We start from the raw sequence: 27,038 nt of genomic DNA, 5'->3' as shown, positions 1-27,038 counted from the left end.
CTGAGTTCCTCTTAGCTCTCAATCTAGATCCTCTGATTCACACCTTCAAGTTATAATTTCTTTAAAAATAAGAATTGCAAATGGCCAAGGGAAAGGTTTTTTTTTATTATCATAAACAAGAGTTTGAAATGCAAATATCTCCTCAAGAAAAGGTGATTATGGGGGATCTCATTAATTTGGAAAGGATAAAGGGAGGAGCTCGATTAGACAAAGCATTGGAAGCCAGCTGTTGGCAGCTGGCCATCATCAGCCTTAAAAGTTACCCTCCTTTCTTCATATCCCTAAAAATTCCCTTAATCTTCACACTGAATGGAAAGATGTTGGAGCTTTTGCCCCAGGTGAGATCCCTGCTCTTGTAACTCCTAGAAAGATTACTTTTCACCCAAAGGTGAAGAAGCATTGAGGACACCTTGCTGGGGAATAAAGGACTCTTTATTTTGGTTGAAAAATTATGCATTTCATAGGAAAATTTCTTTAATGATATCTCCATGATTTATTTCCAAAGATGATATATTTCAATTAAAAAAATAGGTAATCAATGGCTTGCCCAGGGTCACACAGCTACTACATGAGTCTGAGATCAGATCTGAATTCAGGTCCTCCTGACTCTAGGACTGGAGTTTTATCCATTGCACCACCAAACTTTTAAACCCTCTCCTCTCTTAAGACATCCTTAGTTACAAATTTCCTTTGAACAAGCTTGGCACAGTAGATAGAAGCCTGGACCCTGGAGGCAGGCTGACCTAGGTATTAATTCTGCCTCAGGAATTCACTAGGTAGGTCACATAATCTCACTCTGCCTCAGTTTCCTAATCTGTACAATAGGACTAATAATAGCATATACGTCATGGGGCAGTAGTGAGGATCAAATGGATCTTCATAAAGTGTTTTTCAAGCTTAAGTTAATATTAGCAATTGTTTCTTCTAAATTTGGGAATAGTTTCCCTCTATTTGATTTGAGTTGGGTTTTTTGGGGGCTGGTTGAAAGTGGAGGCAAAGGAGTATCTGAATGTGGGTGTGTCTGTTTTACTAAGGTCAGAGTGACCCTGGATATTTGATAGTCACAGATTTTGAGTTGTAAGGCCATTGTGGGTAATTCTTACCTTTTACAGATAAAGAAACTGAGGCCCAGAAAAAGTAAGGGTCTTGTCTATGGGGGGGAGGTAGAAGTGAGTTTGGAGCCCAGGTTCTCTCTGTTCAGAATGTGTCCTTTTTCCTCTATTACTGGCTGTCCAGATCAAAGGTAAAAGGGCTGATGAGGGGCAGGGGGCTGCTTTCTATGACTTGGCTAGGCTCAGCTTACCTTAAAGCTCTCTTCCTCTTCTCTATACACAGGGTCCAGCCGAGACAGGTTTGTGATGAACTCCATGGCAGTCAGAGTCTTGTGCTTCTGCTGCCAAATTCGTCGTTCAGTGAGGACACTTTTTATGACTTGGACTATTTGTCCTTGGGTGAATCCATCAGTGACCTTGGAAAGACAACTGATGCTCAATGAGTTGGTGATAATTCCTCCAGCCTGTTCAATCACTTGATTCCACAAAGCTGGTTTGTCCAAAAAAAAAAAAAGAGAGGGGAACATGGGAAATTGGATTAGTCACCACTCTGACTTTCTAAAGCTTCATGCAAGCATGAAGAATTGCATAGTTAGCTCCCATCCAACTGGCACAATATCCCCAATATCACCCTCCATAGGAGGTGCTATTTTCTTAAAGTATCATCCAATGAGCAGCAGCACAGAATGATATACTGGGTTCTAGACTCGGAGTCAGGAAGATATAGTTTAAACCTTGCCTTGTATACCTTCTGGATGGATGATCTTGGGCAAGTGACCCACACCTGAGGACTATAGATTGTAGATGGGTTTCAACGGGCATTGGTGAAGGCACTTGGTACATTCAAGAAATATCTGAGGGAGCTTTAAGTTTGACATAGTAAATGATGCCACTAGATGTCCAGCCAATACTAAGGCATTCTTCTCTCTAAAACCAAAGTCTACCTTTTCAATCTTCAACTTTCCTGATGATGGTACAGGGCTGCAAAGAATGGAACTTGAGAGTGTTTTGATTTTGGACATCCCCAAGGTCAACAGAGAGATGCATTGTGGCATTCAGTTGCCCATAGCATTGCGACTGGCATTTTTAGAAGATATTTGAAAGAATTATTAAGTCCCTTTCAGACAATATTCATTTGAGTCGCAGCCCTGTGAATAGTCATGTCTTATCCTCATTTTTATGAATATATGACTTGAGGTCCAGATTATAGTGGATAGACCATAGGATTAGGAGTTAAGAAGACTGGGTTCAGATCTTGGCCCTGACATTTACTGGGCAAGTCATTTAACATCCTCCAGCCTTAGCTTCCTCAGCTATAATAGTAAACTAGATGTCCTCAAAAGTCCCTTCTTGATCCAATTTGAACATTTCCTATGACTTGTCCAAAGTCATTTAGCCAGTAAATAACCAAACCAAGATTTGAATCTGACTTCCCTAACTGCAAATGGCTCACTCTCCATGGTACCATCATTTGAACGCAGATCTCATTAACTCCACTCAGTCTCCTTTTGCCATTTTACTTCTCTCTCTTACACAAGCTACTTCTCACAGTGTCTTAACTTTCACTTACTCAGATGGTTCCACCAAGTAGAACATCCCATTTACCAACCATTTTGGATAATGGAAGTTTTCTCTTTAGGCTTTACCCTAAATATATTTGTATTTTAACCTCACAATTGTGTGACTGAAGAGTTAGCTTTGGAGTCAAAGACTTGGATTTTAGTCCTGACTGACCCATCCTGTCTGGGCTGCAAGCTGTGGCTCAGTTAGGCTTCTCCATTGGTTAGAGAGCTTCCTTTCACCACAGCCCTGAAGGATGAAATGCTATGCGTAGTTGGGTTATTCAATGGGAAGGGTGGGTCTACATTGACCCATCATGGCATCCTAGAGCTGGAAGGAGCCTTGGGAGGGCATCTTGTCCAATCTCCCTAAATGGAAGATGCTGTCGAATGACAGCAGAGGGAACGATTTTGCCCAAGTTCACCCTGAGACAGGGTTTGAACCTATCACATCCAGCATCTTTTCCTTTCTTAGTGAATATGGAATTTGACATGAAAATTTAACTCCCTCATTTTTCTCTCCCTTCTGCATTGCAACAATAATACAAAAATGGAAGTCAATTCCTACAGCACTGGGGAAATTTCTAACTGGATGCTCGACAGTGGTACAGTGTAATACAGAACCCTTTGGCTATGATGAAAACAAATGACAAAATTTGACAAAACCTAAGCTACAAACTTTAGAATGGATCAAGACAGAAAAATTAGAAGATGCTTATTTTCTTAGCCCAAGAACTCTTTATATTACAAAAAGATTGACTGCAGGGCTCCTTGAATAAAAACCCAAGTTCCCTTGTTGCACTTAAAATACCATTTCAATGACAAAAACTCCATTCACAGACCGTCTTTGCACCCACATGTCTACGCTTAATGGGAGCTAAACCAAGAGTGGGCCATATTCTCTGTAACTCATTGAATGGTATCCTGGTGGCATAAAAGACTTAAATGTAGTTTGCAAAGGAACCTGATTTATAACTAGAGATGTATTTAGGTACTGAGGAAATCAGACTCAACATTTGTAAAGCTCTTTGATGTTCCCCGAGGAAAGGGTTATTAAAAAATTTTAAAGTCTAATTTTTATTAGAAAAGTTAAAAACCTTGACTTGAAATAACCACAGGCCCACCTGACTAATCCCTCTTTAATAAACTCTCAACTGGGGATGAAATAGGAAAAATAAGCATAAAAATGAGAGCTTTTTTGAACTACAATGCTCAATGCTTCCAAAGTGTTTGCTTTGTCTAGAGTTCTAAAGCAGATACCCGGGGAGACGCAAAATAAAGGGGAAAAAAAGGAAGAATGAGAAGTCACCTGCCTTCAGGGGGCTAACAGTCTAATAGAGGTGAGGTACCAGAACAGAGAGCTTCAATGCAAATTGTTAGGTGCATATAAGGAAACAAATGCTCATGTGCAGTCAGCTGCAACTAGATGAGAGGGGACGAATTTATGAAGGGGGTGCTATTTTTTCATGAACTTTATTTTTTAAATAATTGCAAATGATATACTTGAATAAGAATGTTTTCTTGAATGATAATTTTCTTAAAGCTTAAATTTGCTGAAAAGCATCTAGCATTTTTTAACCAGATGTATATAATGAAATAATTATGATCTTCCTAATTTAATTCTTAGTGAGACAATATTACTTCTTTTCCGCTCCCACCTTTTAATATTTATTATTTCTATATTTTTAGAATTTTCTCTTTCAAAATTCTGAGGTCTAATTTCTAGCCCTCCTCTCTTCCCTTCCCTACCCACTGAGAAGGCAGCCAATGACATCATTATAGATGTGATACCATGCAAGATGTATTTCCATATTGAATAAATGATCAAAAATTACAAAAACAAAGACAATTATTCTTTAGTTTCCACTCAGACATCATCTGTTCTCTTTCTGGAGGTGGACACCATTTTTGATCATGAATCTTCTGAAATTGTCTTGGATCACTGTATTGATCATAGTAGTCAAGTCTTTTTTTTGGTGGAATATTGTTGCAACATTGCAGTTACTATGTACGATGTTCTCCTGGTTCTTCTCACTCTGTATTGGTTCATAAAGGTTTATACATTCCCCCCCCTGAAATTCTTATAATACAATACTTTTCCATCACAATTATTCAGCCAACTTATTCAGCCATTCCCAACTGATGAGGATTCCCTCAAGTTCCAAATCCAATCCAATTCTAATAAATATTTTATAAATATAGATCATTTCCCTTTTATTTTCTTCTCTTTGGCATATAGATTCAGTAGTGGTATTGCTGGGCCAAAAAGATATGCACAATTTTTTAGCCCTTTGCTCATAGTTTCAGATTGTTCTCTAAAATTGTTGGACCAGTTCACAACTCCAATATAGCTAGTGATATTCCTGTATTCCCTCATCCTCTCTAGCATTTGCTCTTTTTTAAAGGTGTTGGATGGCACCTCAGAATTACTTTTATTTGTAGTTCTCTAATCAACAGTGATTTAGAGCATTTCTTCTATGACCAAGCCCAGTTCTGATTTCTTCTGAAAACTACCTGTTCAATATCCTTTGACCATTTAGCAGATGGGACATGGCTCTTATTTTTATAAACTTGATTCAGTTCCCTATATATTTCAGAGTTGAGGACTTTATCAGAGAAACTTGCTGTGATTTTTTTAAAATATCAGTTCATTATTGATGGTATCTTATTCTTTGGTCAAATTTTGCTTTTGCTTTGTCTGAGACCATGTTTGCTATCTCTGCCCTCTTTATTTCAGCTGAAGTATAATAGAAGCCTCTCCTGTCCTTCATTTCAACTCTACATATATCTTTCTGTCCCAAGTGTATCTCTTGTACACAACATATTATTGGACTCTGGTTTCTAATCCATTCTGGTATCTCCATTCTATGGGTTGTTAGCTCATCACATTCATATTCAGAATTATGATCATTCTCCATCTCATTTTGCTGTTTATCCTTCTCTTTTTGTATCCTGTCCCTCCTCAAAAGTCTGTCTTGTTTCCAATCACAGCTTCTCTCAATCTGTTCTATCCCTTATTTTCTCTCATCCTCCCCCCATTTCACTCAATGCCTTCTCTTCCTATCTCCCTAGTGGATAAGACAGTTTTCTATACCCAACTGAGTATGTGTATATATTCTTCTTTTTTTGATCCAATTCTGATATGGGTAAGGTCCAAGTGTTGCCTGCTGACCCCACCCACTTCCCCCTTCCACTCTAAATCTCTTCCTTGCATGTTTCCTTTAAATGAAAAAAATTGTCCCATTCTGCATCCCCCTTTCCCCTTCACTAATACACCTTCTGTCTTATGCCATATTCTATATTTTGTTTATTATTCCAACACAATTGACTCACAATTATGCCTTCTATCAATCAATTCCTAACTTCCCTAATAATGATAAAGTTCTAGGAGGTTATATATATCATCTTCTCAAATAGAAATATAAAGTTTAACTCCAATGAGGCCCTTTAGGATTACTCTTTTATACTTTCCTTTTTATGCTTCTCTTAAGACTTTGTTTCAATGTCAGATTTTCTATTTAACTCTGATCTGCTTCAAAGTCCTCTATTTCATTAAATATACATTTTTACCCTGAAGGGGTATAGTTAGTTTTGCTGGATAGGTTATTCTTGGTTGTAATCCTAACTCCTTTTCCTTTTGGAATATTTTATTCCAAGCCTTCCACTCCTTTAATGTGAAAGCTGCTGAATCTTGAGTGATCTTGACCTCTGGCTTCACAATAGTTGAATTATTTATTTCTAGTTGTTTTGAAATATTTTCTCCTTGACCTGAGGATTCTGGAACTTGGCTATGATATCCATGAGGATTTTAATTTTAGGATTTCTTTCAGAAAATGAACAGTGGATTCTTTCCATTAGTATCTGACCCTTTAGATTTAGACCATTTGGACAGTTTTCCTTGATAATTTCTTGAAATATGATATCTAGACTTTTTTTTTTAAACCATGACTTTCAGTAATTTAATAATTCTTAAATTACCTTTTTTTAAAATTTGTTTTCCAGGTCAGTTGTTTTTCAATGAGATATTTCGCCTTTTCTCTTATTTTTTTTTTCTTTTAACTTTGTTTTATTATTTCTTGAAGTGTCATGGAGTCATTAGCTTCCAATTTTAATTTTAAGGAATTATATTCTTCCATGAACTTTTGTATTTTTTTCATTTGGTTTATTTAATTCTACTTTATAAGAATTCTTTTCTTCTGTGAATTTTGGTTAATCTTTTACCATTAGGTCAATTTCATTTTATGGTGATGTTTTCCTCAGCAATTTTTGTGCTTTTTTTAAACCAGGCTGTTTTCTTGCATCACTTTCATTTCCTTTCCCACTTTTATATCTGCTACTCTTATCTATTTAACTCTTCCAAGAATTCTTCCTGGCCTTGGACCCAATTAGCATTTATCTTGGAGTTTTTGTTTATAACTGTTTTCATACTGTTTTCCTCATAGTTTATGTACTAGATTTTTATATTACCATAGTGATAGGTCATTCTGATCCAGAATCCTTGACAAATGACTGATCATTTAGGTCTCATTTGAAGACCTTGAGCAAGGAATAGCCATTACCTCAGAAGAAGGGTCTGGTGAAAAGAAAAGTGTGCTTGATTTGGGATCAAGAAAATCCAGGGTCCCATACTGTCATAGACAATCATTTCATCTGAGGCTGAGTTTCTGCATCCATAAAATGGAGAAAATAGTAACATCTACTCCCCAGAACTATTGTGAGGATCGAATGAGACAATGTATGTAGTAAGTTTTTATTTAATTATATAAATATATAGGTGTGTGTGTATATAGAGATAAACAAATAGGCAGATAGATTGATAGGTAGGTAGATATTTATGAAAGATTTGATAACCATTTTCACTTTCTGAGGCAGACTAGTTCATTTCTGGAAGGTTCTAACTGTTCCAGTAACAATAGGATTCCTCCTAACAGTAACTACTGTTACTGGAAGACCACTTGACAAGGGATGGAACAAAACAGAAGGATGAATTGGACTGTCCTAATCCTTATGGTAAGCTGAAATTTCCCTCTTTGAAACTTCCAGCCATTACTCCTAGCTCTATTCTTTGGGTCCAAGGAGAATTAGTTCCCCTGGCTTGAGACTAACATGCAGCCATGCTAATCCTCTTCTCCCCCCCTTCCCCCCATCTATCAAATTATATATATACAGGTCACTTTGTATAGAGTAAACCACTAAATAACCATTAGCTAGTCTTATTATGTTCACAAACTCCAGTGGCTCTCTATTGACTCAAGGATCAAAACTATAGCTATTTTTGAAACACAGAGCTTCTTCAGAGGGTTAACAAAGATCCAGCAATGATGCCTCAGGAGAAACCCCAGAAAACAACCCTAATATGGAAGTTATGATCAGCCACTGAACACAGAAACTTTCCCAGAGGAAGTTATGACTTTTATATATTTTATCATATACAAGATATAAACAAGTCCCCCTTTTCTCCAGTCAATCCTAAATACATCTGCAGAACCAATACACCCATACATGCTGATTTACTCAAGAGCCCTTAGGGCCCCCTATTGCAGATAATTCTCTACTTAGCCTTTAAAGTCCTTTCCAGTCTGACTCAAACTGCTCATCTCAAACATCAATTATAGGACCTTTGGCAATTCACAGTGTTTCCTTATTTGTAAAATGAAACATTTGGATTCGATGGATTTTGGGGTCCCATCTAACACTAGGTTTATGATCTTATCATCTCATGATCTTCCCATGAATCTCCCTTACATGATCTATTTCCATCCATTTCAATGAGATATTTCACCTTTTCTCTTATTTTTCTTTCTTTTAACTTTGGTTTATTATTTCTTGAAGTGTCATGGAGTCATTAGCTTCCAATTTTAAATTTAAGGAATTATATTCTATTTAAGGAATTATATTCTTCCATGAATTTTTGTATTTTTTCCATTTGGTTAATTCTACTTTATAAGAATTTTTTTCTTCTGTGAATTTTGGTGAATTTTTTATTATTAGGTCAATTTCATTTTATGGTGATATTTTCCTCAACAATTTTTCTGTTTTTTTTAACCAGGCATCACTTTCATTTCTTTTCCCACTTTTGCCTCTACCTCTCTTATCTCTTATCTATTTAACTCTTCCAAGAATTCTCCCTGGTCTTGGACCCAATCTCATACTGTTTTCATCATAGTTTATGTCCTAGACGTTCATATTACCATAGTGATAGGTCATTCTTAACTGTTCCTATATAGGTATCTGATCTCCTGCCTCTCTCCCTGTGCCAGAGTACTCCTTTTCTACTCACCTTACCTTTTGAAAATCTCTGGCTTCATTCAAGGCTTAGCTCAAGAGCCAACTCCCACTCCCACCATCCTCTAATGAAAATGTCTTTACTCTGCATACATTTTGTACTGACTAATACTAATAGTTGGCATGGATGTGCTACTTTTAAGAGTTGGAAGGGTCTTTGCACATGGTCCTCTCAAACACTGTGCTATTATGAGGGAACTGGGGCAGACAGGTGAAGTGACTTGTCCTGGGTCACACAGCCAGTCAGAATTTGGGGCAGAATTTGAACTCAGATGTTCTTGACTCCAGTGTTCTATCCACTGAGCCTCTTAGCTACCTCATCTGAATACAAGTTTTCTTCTAATAGCAAGTGAGCTCTTTGAAAGCTGAGACAGTTGAGTTCTTGTCTGTTTTCCTACACCTTGTATGTAGGACATATAAACAGAATGGATATTATGAGCTTGTAGTTCAGACTGGATGAGATTTTGTATAGCTCCAGGAGAATTTATCCTCTCTGAGGACAGAGTTTTTATTTCTCTTTGGCTTTGTATCATGGGCACTCAGAACAGTACAGCCACATAGCTAGCTCTTTCAGAACTTCTCACATGTTGGATGGTATACAGAAAACACTTAATAAATGCTTGAGATTTAAAAATATGTGAAAACAATCAGCTCTTGCCATCTTAAAAATCATTAAACAAATATTGATTAGTCAGAGCCAATTAAGAGCCCAAACTCAAAGGATGCTCCAGATTTGAGGCAGAAGACAGTTCTATTGTCCTATTCCAAACTAAATATTTTGGTGCTTTGGAAAACAGATAATCTATGAAAAAGTCGCTAAATGTCTGTTCAATGAGGGAGTCAATTCTCCCTTCCTGTCAAAAGAAACATTAACATCTACAAAGGATTTTTGTCAGCTGCCCAGTCCCAAATAATCATCCTCATCCAGCTTCATCTTGGATACAACAATAAATACATTCACAATAGAACACAATCATATTATTACACTTTCATGAGCTAGTGAGTTATATCTCCACAACATATTTCAATGAAATTCTCAGTGGTGGAGGTTCTTCTGGATCAAAGGTGGGAGAGGAAAGCAAGGCATACCCCTAAGCATACTACCAGTAGCTGGGGCTATGACAGATTGAAGTTGGAAAAGGAGTTGAGGAGACTTGCCAAATCTGGAGGCATAGTCTGGTCTGGGGATCATGATAATCTTCTGGAAGACTCTGCACAGGGACTTTATATCAGCCTCAAAGGGGCGCTTGGTGGTCCCCACAATCAGGATCCGATCCTCAGGCTTCATCAGTTTCAGAATTTTGGGCAGCTGCCTTTTTAGGCGTCTAGGGTCCATCTGGAGAAGAGAAAGAGAACAGAGACTGACTCAGAGATTCAGACACAGAGAGACAAAGACAGACAGGGAGATAGATAGATAGATAGAGATAGAGATAGATAGATAGATAGATAGATAGATAGATAGAGAGAGAGAGAGAGAGAGAGAGAGAGAGAGAGAGAGAGAGAGAGAGAGAGAAAGTTAGTAGAGTGGTTAAATGGGAAGGGTAGGGTAAATCAATCAATCAGTCAACATTTATCAGGCACCTCCTCTGTAGCAGTCCTTTCAGTAGGCATTAAAACTACATTTTTGACTAAATTAACTAAACACCAGTAAGGTGTGATTCTTTCTCAGTGAGAAAAATTTTTCAGTTCTGTGTCCCGGGACAACAATTAGCAGGACTGGTCAGTTTAGGGCTTGCTTCCTAGTAGGCCCTTGTGATTTGGGCTGCTGGTACTTCCCCCGTTATTCATTGTGGAACAGAGGAAGGAAGGAAAGAAGGAAGGAAGGAAGCCCCTGTCCCAGGGGTCAATCCTCTGACCAAGCCTGGGAACCACCAGCTGCTTCTCTGAAGGAAGGAAGCTTGCTGGGCTTCAGGGTGAGACTTGGATGGAGCTTTTTTTGTTTTTCTCCTCTTGGAATGTTTTGTAAAGGAATTGCTTTATGAGAGAAGCTAAATGTTTTCTTCACTGTCTGGTATGGCAAAGACATCCTGTCATCTCAGCTCCAACGTCCTCAGTGACTGGTCATGGAAGGAGATGGAGCTGACTTGTTAAGAGTGGTTCTTCAATAATTAGATTATTTGTGTATGAGTTTTTCACAAGTGGGAGGGACTGAGAAGTGTATTTTAGAGGAGAAAGGAATCTAGAAAGCCAGTGAGTCCAGCCCTCTCATTTTATAGAGGAGGAAACCAAGACCCATAGATGTCAAGTGTCACAAGGTAGACCATAGGATCATTCATCTAGATTAATGAGAGACTTGAGAATCCATTTATTTCAATCTCTATTCCCTTTTCCCATTTTATAGATAAAGGAACTTAAATTGAAGAATGTGACTTTCCCTAAGGTCACACAGATAGTAAGTGCCAGGGACAAAATTTGAATTTGGGTCCTTTGACTCCCAAACTGAACTTTACTACCATAAGGTGAATTAGCAATTAAGGGTCAATTGCGTTTCAGTATAGGAACCTATACTGACCTATATACCTATACTATAGCACCAGCCCAGTTCTAAACTTTTCTTTCTCTTTTTTTTGCTTCCAACACTGTCCATTTCTGATGGCATGTAGCTTTTCCCTTCTTTCCATTCTCTCTTCCCTGGATCTCCAAACATGGCTTGCAGTTGTTAGGTGCTATAAAGGGGTATGGCTTTGAAGGTCAGTCCCTTCTAGATAGAGATTTATAACCCCAATGACCTCTTTCTATACATTTTCTTTTCTTTTTTTTAAATCTGAGAATCTAACAGCTTTCCTACTGGAAATCCAGACAAGTTCCCTGTCCCAACCCCTTTGAGAACTATGGGTTGCTAAAATCAATCATCACCATTTGTTAAGTCTCTATTCTTTTTTTTTTTTTAATTTTTGCAAGACGAATGGGGTTAAGTGGCTTGCCCAAGGCCACACAGCTAGGTAATTATCAAGTGTCTGCGACCGAATTTGAACCCAGGTCCTCCTGACTCCAGGGCCGGTGCTTTATCCACTGTGCCACCTAGCTGCCCCTAAGTCTCTATTCTATGCCAGCACCATGATCACAAATGGCTAAAATTCAACAATGCCAGCTTTCTCTAGCCCCCCCAGTTCCCACTGATGTAGTTGTTGTTCAGCATTTTGTCATGTCTTTGTGACCCCATTTGGGGTTTTCTTGGCAGAGATACAAGAGTAGTTTGCCATTTCCTTCTCTAGCTCATTTTACTTATGAGGAAATGGAGGCAAACAGAGTGAAGTGACTTTCCCAGGATCACTTAGCTGAGGCTGGATTTGAATTTAGGAAGATGAGTTTTCGTATCAGCACATTAAACTCGGGTCAAAAGAAAAGGCCATGTGCATATTTTGAAGTGGCAAAAATGGGAGCGGAGCCTATCATTAATTTCAGAATCTGCATTTAAGGAAAGAGAGAAACATCAAACCCAACAGCCTTGAGTGGTTTTGGGCTGTTTCATGGGCATTGTTAGCTTACAATTAGCCCAGAAGTAGCCTGGCTCCGTGGAGCTGGAATCCACAAGCAGCTAAAAACAACATAAAGAAAGAGCTGCTCCTGGCTCTTGGGAGGCCTAGAGATGTTTAAAGTCCACACAATAGTAATAGATGTGAAACATCTAAAAGGAGAATTTTCTTTTGGTTCCCAGAACTTTCTTCTCTATGCACTGGAATTTGAATAAGTGACAGAGAAGGCAGGCATGGGAAAAACCAAGGCTGAGAAGAGGGACAAATCACCCACCCTGAGGCTTTTAAACAGAGTCTGGCTATCTATTTGCTTTTTTAAAAATAGGATTTTATTTTTCTCCAATTACAGTGTCAAAACAATTTTTAATATTTATTTTGACAAGATTTTGAATTACAATTTTTCTCCTTCCTCCTTCCTAAAATGGTAGACAATTTGATATAAGCTATACATGTGCTATCATGTAAAACACATTGCCATATTAGTCATAGTTGTGAAAAAAGAAACAGATCAAAAGGGAAGGGAAAAAACCATGAAAAGGAATAAAGTAAATGAAAGAAGTATGTTTCGATCTGTATTCAGAATCCATCAGTTCTCTAGCTGGATATGGCTAGCATTTTCCTTTGTACTTGTGCTGGCTCATTGTGTGCCTGAGAAGAGCTGAATCATTCATAGTTGATCCCCATGCAATGTTGCTGAAACTGTGTACACTGTTTTCCTGATTCTGCTCATTTCATTTTGCAAAAGTTCCTATGAGTCTTTCCAGCTTTTTTCCAAAATTTGCCTATTTGTAATTTCTTATTGCACAAGTATTCTGTTACATTTATAGGCTACCGTTTGTTCAGCCATTTCCATCTCCTCAGTTTCCAATATTTTGCCACCATGAAAAGGACTGCTATAAGTATTTTTGCACATGTAGATTCTTTTCCTTATTTTTTTTCAAATGATCTCATTGTGATACAGACTCGGTAATGGTATTACTGGTTCAAAGACCACAGTTTTATTAACCATTGGGCATGGTTACAAATTGCTCTCCAGGATGGTTAGATCAGTTCACAACTCCAACAAGTGTGTGTATGTCCTAATTTTCCCACATCCTCTCCAATATTTATTATATTGTATTAGTGTGAGGTGGTATCTCAGAATTGTTTTAATTTGCATTGTTCTAATTAAAAGTCATTTAGAGCACTTCTTCATATTCCTATAGATAGCTTGGATTTCTTCACTGGAAAACTGCCTGTTCACATCCTTTGGCCAAATGGCTTGCCTTCTTATACATTTGGCTCTATTGGAGAAATGAAGCCTTTGTCGGAGACACTTGCTCTAAAAATCGTTTCCCCATATTCTGCCTTCCTTCTAATCTTAGTTGTCCAAGTTTCATTCGTGGAAAAGTCTTAATATAATCAGAATAACCTATTTTACATTTTGTAATTCTCTGTTTTTGTCATGAAGTTTTTTCTTCTCCCTAGATCTGACAGGTAAACTGTTCTGCGCTCTTCTAATTTGCTTATTGTCTCTCTATATCTCAATCAAGTACCCATATTTACCTAATCTTGGTATATGATGCGAGATGTTGGTCTGTACTTAGTGCACTATGGTTTTCCAGTTTTTCCAGCTGTTTTTGTCTCCATTGAGAATTTAGATGATTATCACTTGGTGCATATTGATATTACTTCACTGTCTATGGTACCTATTAGCAAGGTGAAGTTTCCTTCCTTAACTCTTTTAATTAGGTCTATTTTCAGTTTTGCTTTGTCTAAGATAAAGATTGCCATCCCTGCTTTTTAAAAATTTAAGCTGAGGCATAAATGATTCTGCTCTAGTCCCGTATCTTTAGTCTGTATTTGTCCCTCTTCTTCAAGGGTGTTTTTTTTGGTAAACAAAATATTGTTGGATTCTGGATTTTTTTAAAAAATCTATTCTGCTATTTGAAAGATGCTGTTCAGGTCCTCCTTTTGATTATGGCTTTCTGTTTGTCCAATGATTCTGACATTGTCTTTCCTGGATCTATTTTTCAGGTCAGTAGTTTTTCCAATGAGATATTTTACATTTTCTTTGATTTTTCATTATTTTAAATTTTTGATTGATTCTTGATGTCTCATAGTCATCAGCTTCCATTTGCCCAATTCTAAGGAGCTGCTTTCCTCAGTTAGCTTTTATACTTCCATTTCCATTTGTAACTCCTTTTCCATGTGGCCTATTCTACTTAAAGCAGTTGTTTTCTTTTTTCAAGCTGTCAACTCTGTTTTCATCATTCTCTTGTAGCACCCTGCTTTTCCTAATTTTTCTTCTCTCTTTTATGATTTCTTTTAGCTTTTTCAAGACAATGGGGTTAAGTGGCTTGCCCAAGGCCACACAGCTAGGTAATTATCAAGTGTCTGAGGCCAGATTTGAACTCAGGTACTCCTGACTTCAAGGCCAGTGCTCTATCTAGTGCGCCACCTAGCCACCCCCCTTTTATGATTTTTTGAGCTCTTGTTTGGACTTTGCCATGAGTTCTTTCTGGTTTTGAGACCATTCCCCATTTTTCTTTGGAGCTTTGTTCATAAGTATTTTGATATTGTTTTCTTCTATGTTTGTGTCTTGATTTTTCCTGTCACCATAATAATTTTCTTTTTTGGTGGTTTTTGCTCATCTTTTTTTGACCATTTCTTTTTCTTTTAAATTTCAACTCTGCTCCTGGGGTGGAAAGCATACTGCTTCAGGTTTCTTGTACCAGGGGTTGCAGGTTCTCATTGTTTACCTGAGATTGCCCTGAAGCTCTTATGCTTCATTGAAGGAATGGGGCATGGTGTGACTGGCACTGCTGGAGGCTCTAGAAAGTCTGCAAGCTTATTTGGTATTGACTCAGGGTCCTACCATATTTTCCCATGAATAAGACACACCTTAATTTTCGGGCCCAACATTTACATAAAGTTATTGAACTCAAGTTTTATTCATCATGAAATTCCAGGACCCTCTACTCATTGCTTTCAGGAATATTTTGGGAAAGTCTGGTGCATGAACACATGCTTAGTCCATTCTGTTTCATGAACCTGAAGCACCAATTGTGTCCTCCTTTGAAATCAGTCACTTCTTTTCCATTGGCCATTCTTCTAGCCTCCTGCTGAACCATCTTTGTGTGGACACAGGAATTCCACTTGCCCTTTACTCTTCACTCCATCTCTTCAACTCCCTCTTTAACTCAGGCCATTTGGCTGCTTTGCCTCTCATGGCCTTCTTCTGCCAGAGTCTTTTCAGTTGGGTTTCTTTTTCCTGGAGCCAGTTTCAGATTGTTTTCTCAGTTGGAGGAGGACCAAACTGATGTTCAGCAACATGATTTCCATTCACTTTGGCAAAATGGATCACTTTGAACAATTCAACACTGGATGAAAATATTTCCAGAGCCATTTCTGGGCAGAACATGGCAAAACAGAACCTAATATACTGGTAACCAATGCAAAACAATGAGTGCAAAGACAAGTGAGAAAAAGCAAGAAATACAAGTAAAAAATTCTCCTAGTACTGTAGAAAACACTCCCAGTTTTTAGATCCCAAATTTTTCAAAGAAGGATGCATCTTATACATGGGAAATACAGTAGTTCTGATGTCTGGCATTTGCTGAGGTCCTGCATTTCCCCAGGTTACATTGAAGCACTGGTGGGGTGGCCACTGGGAGCTGTCTGCCCAGGGCTATGCTGAAGCACATGGTGGTTGTCAGAGCTGGAGTATGGGCACTTAGGGGGCCTTGGTGCTGGCATTTGTCTACTCTACCATACTAGGGCTCATTTCTCTAGCTTACTGAGGTTGGGCTTGATAGATTCTGTCCTTGACCCTTTTAGTCAAAATGAGATAGATCTTTCCTATTGATCTTCCTGGTTTTGGGGGCTGGTTCTCTTGTTCCAGAATTTGTTTCGGAGTGCTATTTTATTGTTGTTTGGAGATGAAGATGGGGCATTTACAGCAATTTACTGCTTCCTTTACCATCTTGGTTCTTGACAATCTTTAAGATTTTTGTATTTGTTGTAGCAGGTATTCTACTTTGGACATGGCTTTAACTGGGTGACTGCCAAAGGTCCTTGCTAAGACTATTTTCTGTGAATGCTATATATAGGGAAATGGTCTAGTAATCTAGATTGTATCTAGGAATAATCTTGTAGTTGTGTGAAAGAACATTCACCACCCTTATCACTGACATCATGGCAGTCAGTGTCAGCATTGTCCTTGGACCCAACAGGTAGTATTCATGGTGACCCTGCCCCTAAAGTTGGGGGGGAATTTCAGGCAGTCTTCAAAAACCAAGAGCCAGGAAATCCCATTCTAAATGATCATCTCCTTTTCCTCACGAGACCAAGACTTAATGACAAGTCAAGAGGTTATTATTGAGATTTGGCTATGTCAGGAGAAGGCAGATCTTCAAGGGATTATAATTGTCACTCATACCATTGGAGTTTCTAGCTTTGAAGACAACCCCATCAAGGTGATGGGTGGTGTATTCAACCCCAGAAAGTTCAAGACTAGCATCTATGGGCACCTAGTAGTTCTGAGGTCTTTTACTTGTCATAGAATTTACTCATTGAGATCAGGATCTATGTCTGGACTTTCTTTTTATATTCTCACTAACAATAATTGAAATTTACAGTTTTTTTGGGGGGAGGCAGGTAGGACCAGACATATGGTTTCACCAGTACAGGAGTACCTGGTGAGTAAACTCCCTCTCTCAATGCAAATAGATACCTTTTTAAAACCTCCAAGAGTTGTCTGGGGGTAATTAGAGGTAAATGGACTTGTTCAGAGTCATATAGTCAGTACATATCAGAGCTTGGACTTGAACTCAGGTCTTCTAGACTCCAGATCTAGTTCCCTCTCAGTTATGTCACACTGCATTATATACCATAGACACAATACACATGTTGAGGTGAAGCAAAGGGCAATGATGAGAAATAGAATAACACAAGAAAGAAGAGGGGAGAAAAAGCAAATGGACAGAGTAATAAAATTTTCTTTTTCTTTTTACCATGACCCTAGGAGAATAGAGCATATGACTCTGCAGTATGTTTGGAGTCCTCATCTAACTTTGGAATTAATCAGAGAGAGCTGCTTTGCCCTTAAGAGATTTCTATTATGACATAATTCCTCATTTCTAAAATGAGGGATCAGATCAGAGAAAACCTTCTAGTTCTAAAGATATAAACATGTTTAATCAGATTAAATTGCTTGGAGGGAGAAGGGAAGGGAGAGAATCTGGAACTCAAAATTAAAAAGCCCAATGTTAACATTTTTTGTTTACATGCAATTGAGAAAAAAAGAAAAGAAGAACTGAAAAAAATTATGTAAGTGATAAATGGTTCAAATTCTTACTCTGCCACTTACTACCTGTGTGATCTTGGACAAATTACTGAATCTGTCTGAGTCTTGGTTTCCTTGTCTGCAAAGTAAAACATTAGACCAGTTGGCCTCCAAAGTCCTATTCAGCTTTAGCCTGTCAAGGTCTCTGAGGTATCATCCAGCTCTATGATCTCTGAGTCATTCATAGGCCCAAACACATGATGCAATACACATCCTTGGTTCCTAATGCAGACACAGCAACCAACCTTTGTTCTGAGGCCACCAGTAAAAAAACTTCAAATACTCATTACCTCTAAAGTTCCAGGGTCTTCCTCAGGGGTAGGCAGGCTAAGTACTGCAATAAGGTAGATGTGCCACATACTCTTCTCTCCTTTCTCACAAGGGATTCCTCTTCAGCTGCTTGGCTGGAGATTTCTACCACTAAACAGAAACTCTGATGCTCAGCTCCATCTTGGCAGGCTAACCCCAAAGGGTATAGGCAAGTCTCTCTAACCATTGTGAATGTATTTTTTTGTAATGTTACCCCATTTCATCCAATGACTTTAAAACATTTTTTGCAAGGTAATGGGATTAAGTGACTTGCCCAAGGTCACACAGCTAGATAATTATTAAGTGTCTGAGGCCATTCTTGAACTCAGGTCCTCCTGACTCCAGAGCTGGTGCTCTATCCACTGCACTACCTAGCCATCCCTCATCCAATGACTTTATTTTATTTTATTTTAGGTTTTTGCAAGGCAGTGGGGTTAAGTGTCTGAGGCCAGATTTGAACTTAGCTCCTCCTGACTCCAGAGCTGGTGCTCTATCCACTGTGCCACCTAGCCACCCCATCCAATGATTTTAAAGGACTTTTTGCACCTGAAATCTTTGGCTGACTTATTCATAGAGGTGTTCCAATCTAGTCAAGGTATCAGGGAGTAGCATCTTCTTAGCTACTGCAGTGAGCAGCTAGGAGCACCAGCTCTGGAGTCAGTCGGATCTGAGTTCAAATCTGACCTTAGTCACTATGAGCTCAGTTAAGTTACTTAACCCTATTGCTTCACATCCAGGGTCATCTCCAGTTATACAGAATTATATCTGGCCATTGGACTCTGATGGCTCAGAAGGAGAAAGTGATGTTGAGGGATATAGCACAGCATCCTCCTCACTCAAATCCAATTTACTTGTTTGTCATGCATCATCTCCCTGATGACATGGTCTTCAAGAATGAAGGACAAATATCATTATCATCAAGTGGGGTGGGGAAGTTGGGTGACCGATTTCCTCAATTGATTCCACTTTACATTTAAAAGTCACTTTTCCATTTTGCCAGCTTTGTAAGTGTGGAGTCATTATAGTTTGGAGGAGATACCTTCTAGGTACAGTCTCTGACATTTATCTTCATTGATTCCTTTTAGGGAAAGTTAATTGCTCAGATTCTGGAAAGAACCAATCCACCCAAATGTGTGCACCAGAAAGCAACAACCAAGAGGAGTCCTATGCTCTAGATTAGACTTAACATTCCTTAAAGAATATGAGGAGTTCTACATCAAGATCTTGTGAGGGAGACGGTTTGGAAAATTCATCAGACTGGAGGCCATCACATTCAACCTTCCCATTTTATAGGCTGGAAAACTAGGAATAAAGTATTAGGAGGCCTGGAAGGGAGGAAGGGACTAGATTCTACAGGAATATGACCGCCAAACAGATCCTAAAGGCAAGAGGGAGTCATGTGGCTTGCTAAATTGGGGAGACAACAAAGTCAGCCTGATGCTTTAGCAATATGATTTGGCAGCTGAGTAGAAAGGCTGAATTGGTCAGGGGGGAGACCAAGTAGAAGGCCACTGCACTAGTAAATGAGGCCCTCAAGTGGGGTGATGGCTGCAGGAGCAGTGGGAGAAGAGTATGTATATCAAAAAACGTCAAGTTTCTTTGGTTATTAAGAGCCCATATTTTGCTGTCTGCTGCTTAATGATCCTGAAAAAACCTTCATTTCTGACTGATTTTGTTTGATAGTTCCCTGTGATTTAGAGGTATATCAATCTGAAGCTTTGTCTACTTCATGGAATGAGAACCCAGTGCCCAAGCTCTGGGATGATAAAATAAGTTCCAGACCCCGTTACTGTGCATGGATCTGGGATTTAAGTAGGAATCAAGGACCTCCCAGAACAAAGCACTAGGAGAGAAATCGAATCCCCCAGAAGCTATGAGTCCCCCAGAAGCTAAAGACATGTTGATGAGCCAGTGGTGTGGATGCTTTAGTTCTCTCCCAGCACAACCACTGGGATTCTCCTGAAGCCCCAGCAGGACTCAAGAAGGTGAGAGTGACTCATTTACCAAGATGCTCTAATGTAATTTCTGCTCTTCTTCAGCAGAGAGAAATGAGTACCCCCACAGAGCAATCATTGGTTACCTTTTCAGCCCATCTCTTGGATTACATTATAATGTAATTGGCTCATTCATTTTTATTCGAATAAATTAAATAATGCAAACAACACTAATTTTATACTTGGAAAGCACTTGGTAGATAGAATGTGAGGTGGCACCTGACCCAATATCGACAAAGAAGGGATAGCTTATCCTCCCAGTCTTGCTCTTAAAGAGGTAGAAAAACTAGATAGGAATTCAACTTTCTTTGCTGCTTTGTGTTGAATTTGGACAAATCTGAAGTTGTAATTATGTTTTCTTAATGCAACATTAAGTATTTCTTGTTATACTCATTTCTGATGTTTGAAAGACTGACATTCTGGGACAGTATAGATAGGAGATGCCAGCTCCTTGCCTTGCCCCTATCATTGACTAGCTAGGGGACAATGGGAGAGTTGCTCTCGCCCTCTGAGTATTGCTTTCATCATTTATAAAATGAAAGGGTTGAATTAAACACTCTCCAAGGTGCCTTATAGCCAGAATAATCTTTAATTCTAAGACATGTATCCTATTTTTTCATGGAAGCTGAAATCCAGAGCTGAAAAAGACCTTAATGGATAGAGAGTATAAACAAGACTCAGAGAGGCTTGTCCAAGTGATTTGTCAAAGGTCATACTAGAAGGAAGTGGCAAAAGCTGAGATTTAAATTCAGATCTGGTGATTCCAAGTCCATTTGTTGCATCATCTATCAGCTACCATGGGACAATTAAACTCCACTCTGTGTTAGTTCCCCTGAAAAAAAAAAGAATCTGTATTTCTCCTAAGGGTAGGCCTGCCTAGCTTTTGCTCAACTTTAGAAATTCAGAAAACTTGGAGTCCTGGGGCATATATTTAGAACTGGAAAGGTAGTTTAGCCCAAACCCTTCATTTTATAGATGAGGAAACCAAGTAAGCAAAATGTCTCACCCCAGATCACAAGGAAGTTTTTGGTATTTGAGTACGTGACTTCAAATCTTCCATTCTGTCTACTCTCTCATGCCAGTCTATAAGGAAGCCAAATCAATTTAGGGGCCATGTTCCTGTGGCCTTGATGCTATATGGACCTGTTACTATCACCTAGCTGAGACTTTATCAGTGCATTCTGGGTATTCTAGAATCTGTCCATAGAATCAGCAGGTATAGTTGATTGTAGGGTCTGCATCAGACTTTCAAAAGCATATCATTTTTGCCTCAGTTATCTGTTTTGACCTCCTTTCAGAGAGAGGTAGATTCTTTAAATATCTATCTATCTATCTATCTATCTATCTATCTATCTATCTATCTATCCATCTATCCATTCATCTATTTATATATCTTTTTAACAAGATCACAGATCCAGAGATTGATGACCACAATACAAAATCACCCTAAGAACTTGAAGAATTGCTTGGTTATATGACAATTTTTCCTCACCCTCCACTTTAGTCTCAGTCTGGTAGAAAATTTCTAAAATCATTAGGCTTAGGTCACTAACACTACTACTAAGTATCTTTATCATGGTGTGTGTGTGTGTGTGTGTGTGTGTGTGTGTGTGTGTGTGTGTGTGTGTGTGTAAATGCTTCCTTTAGCAGGGGAATAGGAAATGAGAGGTGGGTTCAATCAGTGGTACTTGGGCTCTTCCCAATTTTGATTGGAGCCATCTATTATTTATTTGGCCACAGGCATATTGATATACTTGCTTGACATTCCCTTCCTCTTTCTTATCACTACTTCTGGGCAACTTCTCAAGTCATTGCCCCAGAGTTGGCCCAGCCATGTGAGTGTGGCCTACTGCTAATGAGGGCAAGGCTTTACAAGGCAATTTCAATTTGCTTTAGTGCCATTAACTCCCTGTGATGATGATGATGATGGCCAGCACAGCTGTCCTCTTACTGAATGGTATACGGAGGCTCGATGTCCGGATGGCTTTTGGTAGATAGTCACAGAGTGTAATGGAATGGAAAATGCAAGCACAGATTAGTTTGCAGCATTTGGCATATAAAAACCACTGACCAGCTCCCAGAAGGGGAGGTTGGAGTGATAGCACAGTTCTAAGAATGAGGAGGGGGACTGAGCTCCCAAATCTCCGAGCAGGGAGGGCCCTCTCAGGCCTCAAATCTAGCCTATCCTTCACTAGGAATCTGTTCCACCGCATCCCCAATAGGTGGCCAGGCAGCTTCAGCTGGAAGACAACCAATGAAAGAGAACTCACCTTTTCTTGATTTCAGCCCATTCCTCCTTGGGACAACTATCAGTACGAAGATTTTCCCGTCATCTAGACTAAATTGGCTTCTTTCCTGCTTCTCAATGCTCATTACAAGAGTTGGCAATTATACAGCCCTTGAAGTTTTATAAAACACTCTCCATACAGTAACTCATTTGATCCTCACCACCACCCTAGAGCAAATCTTTCTTTTTTTTTTAAAGATGAGCAAACTGAGGTCCACAACTATTAAGTGATGAATAAAAGAGCCAACATTAAAACTGAGATCCTCTTGCTCTACGTTCATGGCCTTGCTGACTGAGTATAGCAGCGTGCTCCCCTCCCCTTTTAACAAATAGAAATATTAAACCTTTCCTGGACATGGACAAGTTAAATAGCTAAGTTCTGATCCCCAATTTCTCTGGAGAGGTCCAAAATTGTTCCTCAGCACCTAGGAGAGCTCCTGGCCCACTGGAGGCACAATGCTTGCGGATTGATTAATTGCTCCCAATCATCCTTGCCGTGGACAGTTCAGAAACCTGGGAATGAGCTCCATTTTTCAACGGAGCACTTAGCCACGAGAGGGAGCCAATGGCCATTTCCATGTCAAGTAATAAACGAGGCTTCTAAACAGTTTCTGAAATGATAGGGCAATCAGGGATCATTTGGAGAAGAAAGGATGGTGCTTTTGCTCTTTATCCAAATCATCCCTACCTGCTCAAAGTGATGTATAAAACATTAGAGCTCACAGTGATTAAAACCCTTATGAATTTAATCAGAAATTCCCAGCTAACCACTATTTGCTCTGGTGTAAATTGATGCGGAATAACAATCATGGGGAGCTGCCTTAAAAAAAATAACAAAAAAAACCCTTGTAGGAAATATATTGGTGATTGGCAGGGGGAAGTTACAGGGACCATGGGGGGCTGCCTAAGGAGAGAAAAGGAGGAAGGAAGCAATTGAAGCGGGGCTCCCTGAAGGTGCTCCTGCAGTCAGGGCATTGTTCCCAGGGTCAGGTATTACAGTGTTTATTATTACTAACAAAATGAAGTCCCCATCCTAACAAATACTGACTTGTCGCTCTTTTCCTCAAGCCCATCAGAGAGACTTGCTCACTCTTGGGTTTCCACTTGTTCCCTCCCTTGTCCCTGGGCTTCATTTCCTGCCCTGGGTTATTATTAGGTTCCTGGGTCCTTTAGATCATAATCATTAGGGGGGCTAGAAGGGGTCTTAGAGATCATCAAATGAAGCACCATTTGCTTTCTTTGCAGACTTTAAAGTAAGATATGAATGCTGGCTGTGATCAATCCTGGTCCACCCTTCCATTTTAAGGAGGAAGAAGCAAAGAAGGGAGACAAGAGACTCACCCAAGGTCGTTCAGTGACAGAGGCTTCCACTCAGCTTCTCCTTCTGTTGGACAAGGCTCAGACTTTCTCTCTGGTGACCACAGTTTCCTGAGACTTGTCTCAGACCTAGCTAGGCCTCCCCCTAACATGGCACCACCCCCTTGATTCCACCTCTCCTTCAGGCCCTGATAGAAATGGAAACCATAGGTACATGTAGGACTTGAGAAAGCCTTGGGGTTGGAGAAAGAAGTAAGATTGAGAAAGTAATCAGGAGCAGGCTGTCACCTCCTTTTCGTGCTTTGGGACTTTTTTGTAAAAGGTTTTTTCAGTTTCTCCAATCCAGATCACCGATGGTTGTAGCAACCGAGCCACCTAAAAAAGAGGAAAGCGATAGTTGGTTGGAAATGTTTATTTTCTCCTTCCTGGTCATGCGTTTACTACTACATTGAGAGAGGAACTTGGGAGGATTCATTCTAGACTGTCCAGAATTTTCTGGGACCATGTTAGGACTGCACATGACTTTTAACCAGGTTGTCATAGGCTCCAAAGGCTCAGTGACTAGGATAGGAACTGGAACACACTGATATCGCCTCATTGACTAGGGTAGAGTATGACAAGAAGAATGTAATGGGATCACAAATCTTAACCTGGAAGGGAGGGACTTGCAAAGTCATCCAGTCAAACCCACTGTTTTTTTTTTTTTTCAGAGGAAGAGACTGAGGTTTGGTCGTTCAGGTTCATTGGATCATATATCCAGAGATAGTATCTCCATCAGTCTTTCTTCTTTCTTTTTTTTGCCAAGGCAATGGGGTTAAGTGACTTGCCCAAGGTCACACAGCTAGGTCATCATTGAGTGTCTGAGACTGGATTTGAATTCAGGTACTCCTGACTCCAGAGCCAGTGCTCTCTCCACTGCACCACCTAGCTGCCCCTAGTCCTTTCATTTTCTAGGAAAATGGAGGTCCAGGGGGAACTGAAGACTTAGGATATAGGCAGAGATGCAACACTAAAATCATTTAGACCAAACTCCAAGTCATTTAGACCACACCCCAAAAAGGTGTTGAGGACAAAGTGATAAGACTTACAGTCAGGAAAAACTGGGTTCAAATCCCCCTGCCCCCAAACACTTCCTGTCTGTGTCACCTGAGAGAGTTTACCCATTATGAACCTCAGTATTCTCATCTAAAAAATGAAGGGGTTGGAACTGATGTCCTCTGAGGTCCCTTCCAGCTCTTAATCTGCCATTCTATGATCTGAAAGAGAAGGGCTTGGGTCATACAGGCAGGAAAATGAGTACAGGTGGGATTTAAGCTGGGATCCTTGGACTCCAAGCACAATATCCCCACCACTGAACCCAAGTGCCTCTATATTCAGAGACCACCATCCTGTCTAGAACCTCAATGGGCCATTATGGATGGGAGGGGCAGTAATACCACACAAGATTTTCCTTCATATCTCCAGACTTCCTCTCTCATGGAAGTATCATTAAAGACTTAGAAATCCTGCTTGGAGGAATCATCCCTTGCATATCTGGAGCCCCAACCTCATAGCCCACTGGAACGGGCATTCCCAGCTGAAGATGAATGGGACATTGAGACTTCCTCCCACCCACCCCCATATTAATTACATCCTCCTTCCAGTTCTTAAGTTTATTCAGGTTTGTTCACCCACAGAAACACTGCCAAGTGTTCCTTGAGACCCAAGACTTTATATTCTCTTTGCAATCAGGCTTTTCTTTCCTGCCTTGAGCCCTGATGGTCTGACTGTGTGGGTGCCTCCGGACATGGATGAGCTTTAATGGCCATCCTAGGCTAAATGTCACTTGGTGATTTATAGCTCTGGTAAAAATAATGACCACACGTGGGATATTTTCTTCAAAGGCCTAAAAGACAGAGATTTCTCTCTTTCTCTCTCTTCCCCCCAGCAACTAGGGGCTTTGTGTGAATCTGTGGCAAAGACGCCATCTCGGCTGCAGTCTCCATCATTAAACATAATCAAGTGGAGTGGGAGCTGTGATAGGACTTTTTTTTTTGAAGACTTGAACTGAGTTGCCATAAGGCAGTGGTGCCTCCCAGGAGGTGATGGGTATAGGCTCTGGTTTGAAGAGTTAGGATGCCTGTTTCCCTGCTGTGTTCTGTGTGGGGGAGATAAGACCTGGAGATATGAATGGATCTTGAATGACCAGTAAAGTGGTGTCAACACTGCAGGTAGGATTCACCAGTGAAGCTTCCCAGTCCACACCACCTATGGGTATCTCAAGAAATAATAACCAATGCCAATTGCCATCTAACAACTTTCATGCTCTCCAGGTTACATCTCATTTAACCACTGGGGTGGCATGGCCAGAGGAGAGTAAGCTGGGAAGGGAGGGGAGTTGGGAAGGAGATCTCTCTCTTTTCCAGGATATGCTCCATTTGTTTCTCCCTGGTCCCTGGATTGTGTTGCTTTATTTTGGCCAACATTAGGACTCATTTTTGGCAAAATGGTCAGCTTTGAGATTGCACACAGACATGAATTTAGTTCATTGGATTAAAAAAACCTATTGAACCCCATCTAAGTGGAAACAAGTTTAAGTTGTACCCAAGATGCTTTTTGCTAAAATCATCTCAACAAGAGATTATTCGCTTTAGAGCTGAGCTGGGCAGGGTTTAGCGATCACCAATACCTTCATTCAGAGGGTATTGGTGGGGGAGGGATTTATCAAACATTGAAAGTCTTATAAAGAGCAGAGCTGGTTCGTAGCCAGGTCTTCTGGTTCCAGATACAGACCTTTTCCTATGTCTTAAGACAGAAGACTTTTTTTCTAATTGATAAAGTTGGATCAGATTGGATAAGTATGGGGAAAAGGTGGGCAAGATGAGTGCTTTTGCACAATCATAGGTGGTCTGAAGATTAGCATTTAGGAGAGAGGCCAGAAATCTAAAGCTGGAAGAAACCGTATAACCCAAGGAGGTTCAGCGACTTGGCAATAGGAACACAAGTGGTGACAACCTAGATTTGAACCTGATTCTTCTAACTTGATATCCAAGGCTCAGCCCAGTACAAGGAAATATTTGACAAATCACTTCACCACCTAGTCTCCATTTTTTGAATTGAAAACAAAGGCATAAATTAAATATGAGTAGGATTTGTATTACTTTGAAGATAGTCATCACTTATTAGAATTGGAAGAACATGGTGAAAGATATCATGTCTTCAGAGGGGAGAGGTGGCCATAGAAGGACATTGGAGAGAATATTTTGGAGCTAAAGTGGAATTAATTTAATTTATTGAATATTTGATAGTTTGCTTTTGGAATTGTGGAATTCTTTTTTATCTCCTTTTGGGAAACTGAGGCCAGGGAAGAGGGAACCATTGATATTCTAGGATCATGAATTTAGCGAGAGGTCACCTAATCCAAGTGCTTCATTTTACAGATGAGAAAACTGAG

At 39.7% G+C, this 27,038-nt stretch overlaps 1 protein-coding gene across 1 annotated transcript in view; it reads right to left on the bottom strand.

The window, feature by feature from the left end:
* Nucleotides 1-27,038, bottom strand: part of DRC11 (dynein regulatory complex subunit 11) — a 212,450-nt gene that overhangs the window by 5,070 nt on the left and 180,342 nt on the right. Inside the window, exons 15-17 of the mRNA XM_074190128.1 lie at nt 23,894-23,980; nt 10,055-10,232; nt 1,304-1,542 (exon numbers count right to left, since the gene is read on the bottom strand). Of these exons, the coding sequence (XP_074046229.1) occupies nt 1,304-1,542; nt 10,055-10,232; nt 23,894-23,980 (504 nt within the window). The remainder of the gene's footprint in view (nt 1-1,303; nt 1,543-10,054; nt 10,233-23,893; nt 23,981-27,038) is intronic.

This window comes from Macrotis lagotis, chromosome 5, assembly GCF_037893015.1.
Source record: "Macrotis lagotis isolate mMagLag1 chromosome 5, bilby.v1.9.chrom.fasta, whole genome shotgun sequence".
Lineage (NCBI taxonomy): Eukaryota > Metazoa > Chordata > Mammalia > Peramelemorphia > Peramelidae > Macrotis > Macrotis lagotis.
The sequence above is the reverse complement of the archived record's forward strand: the minus strand, read 5'-3'. Positions and strand labels throughout refer to the sequence as shown.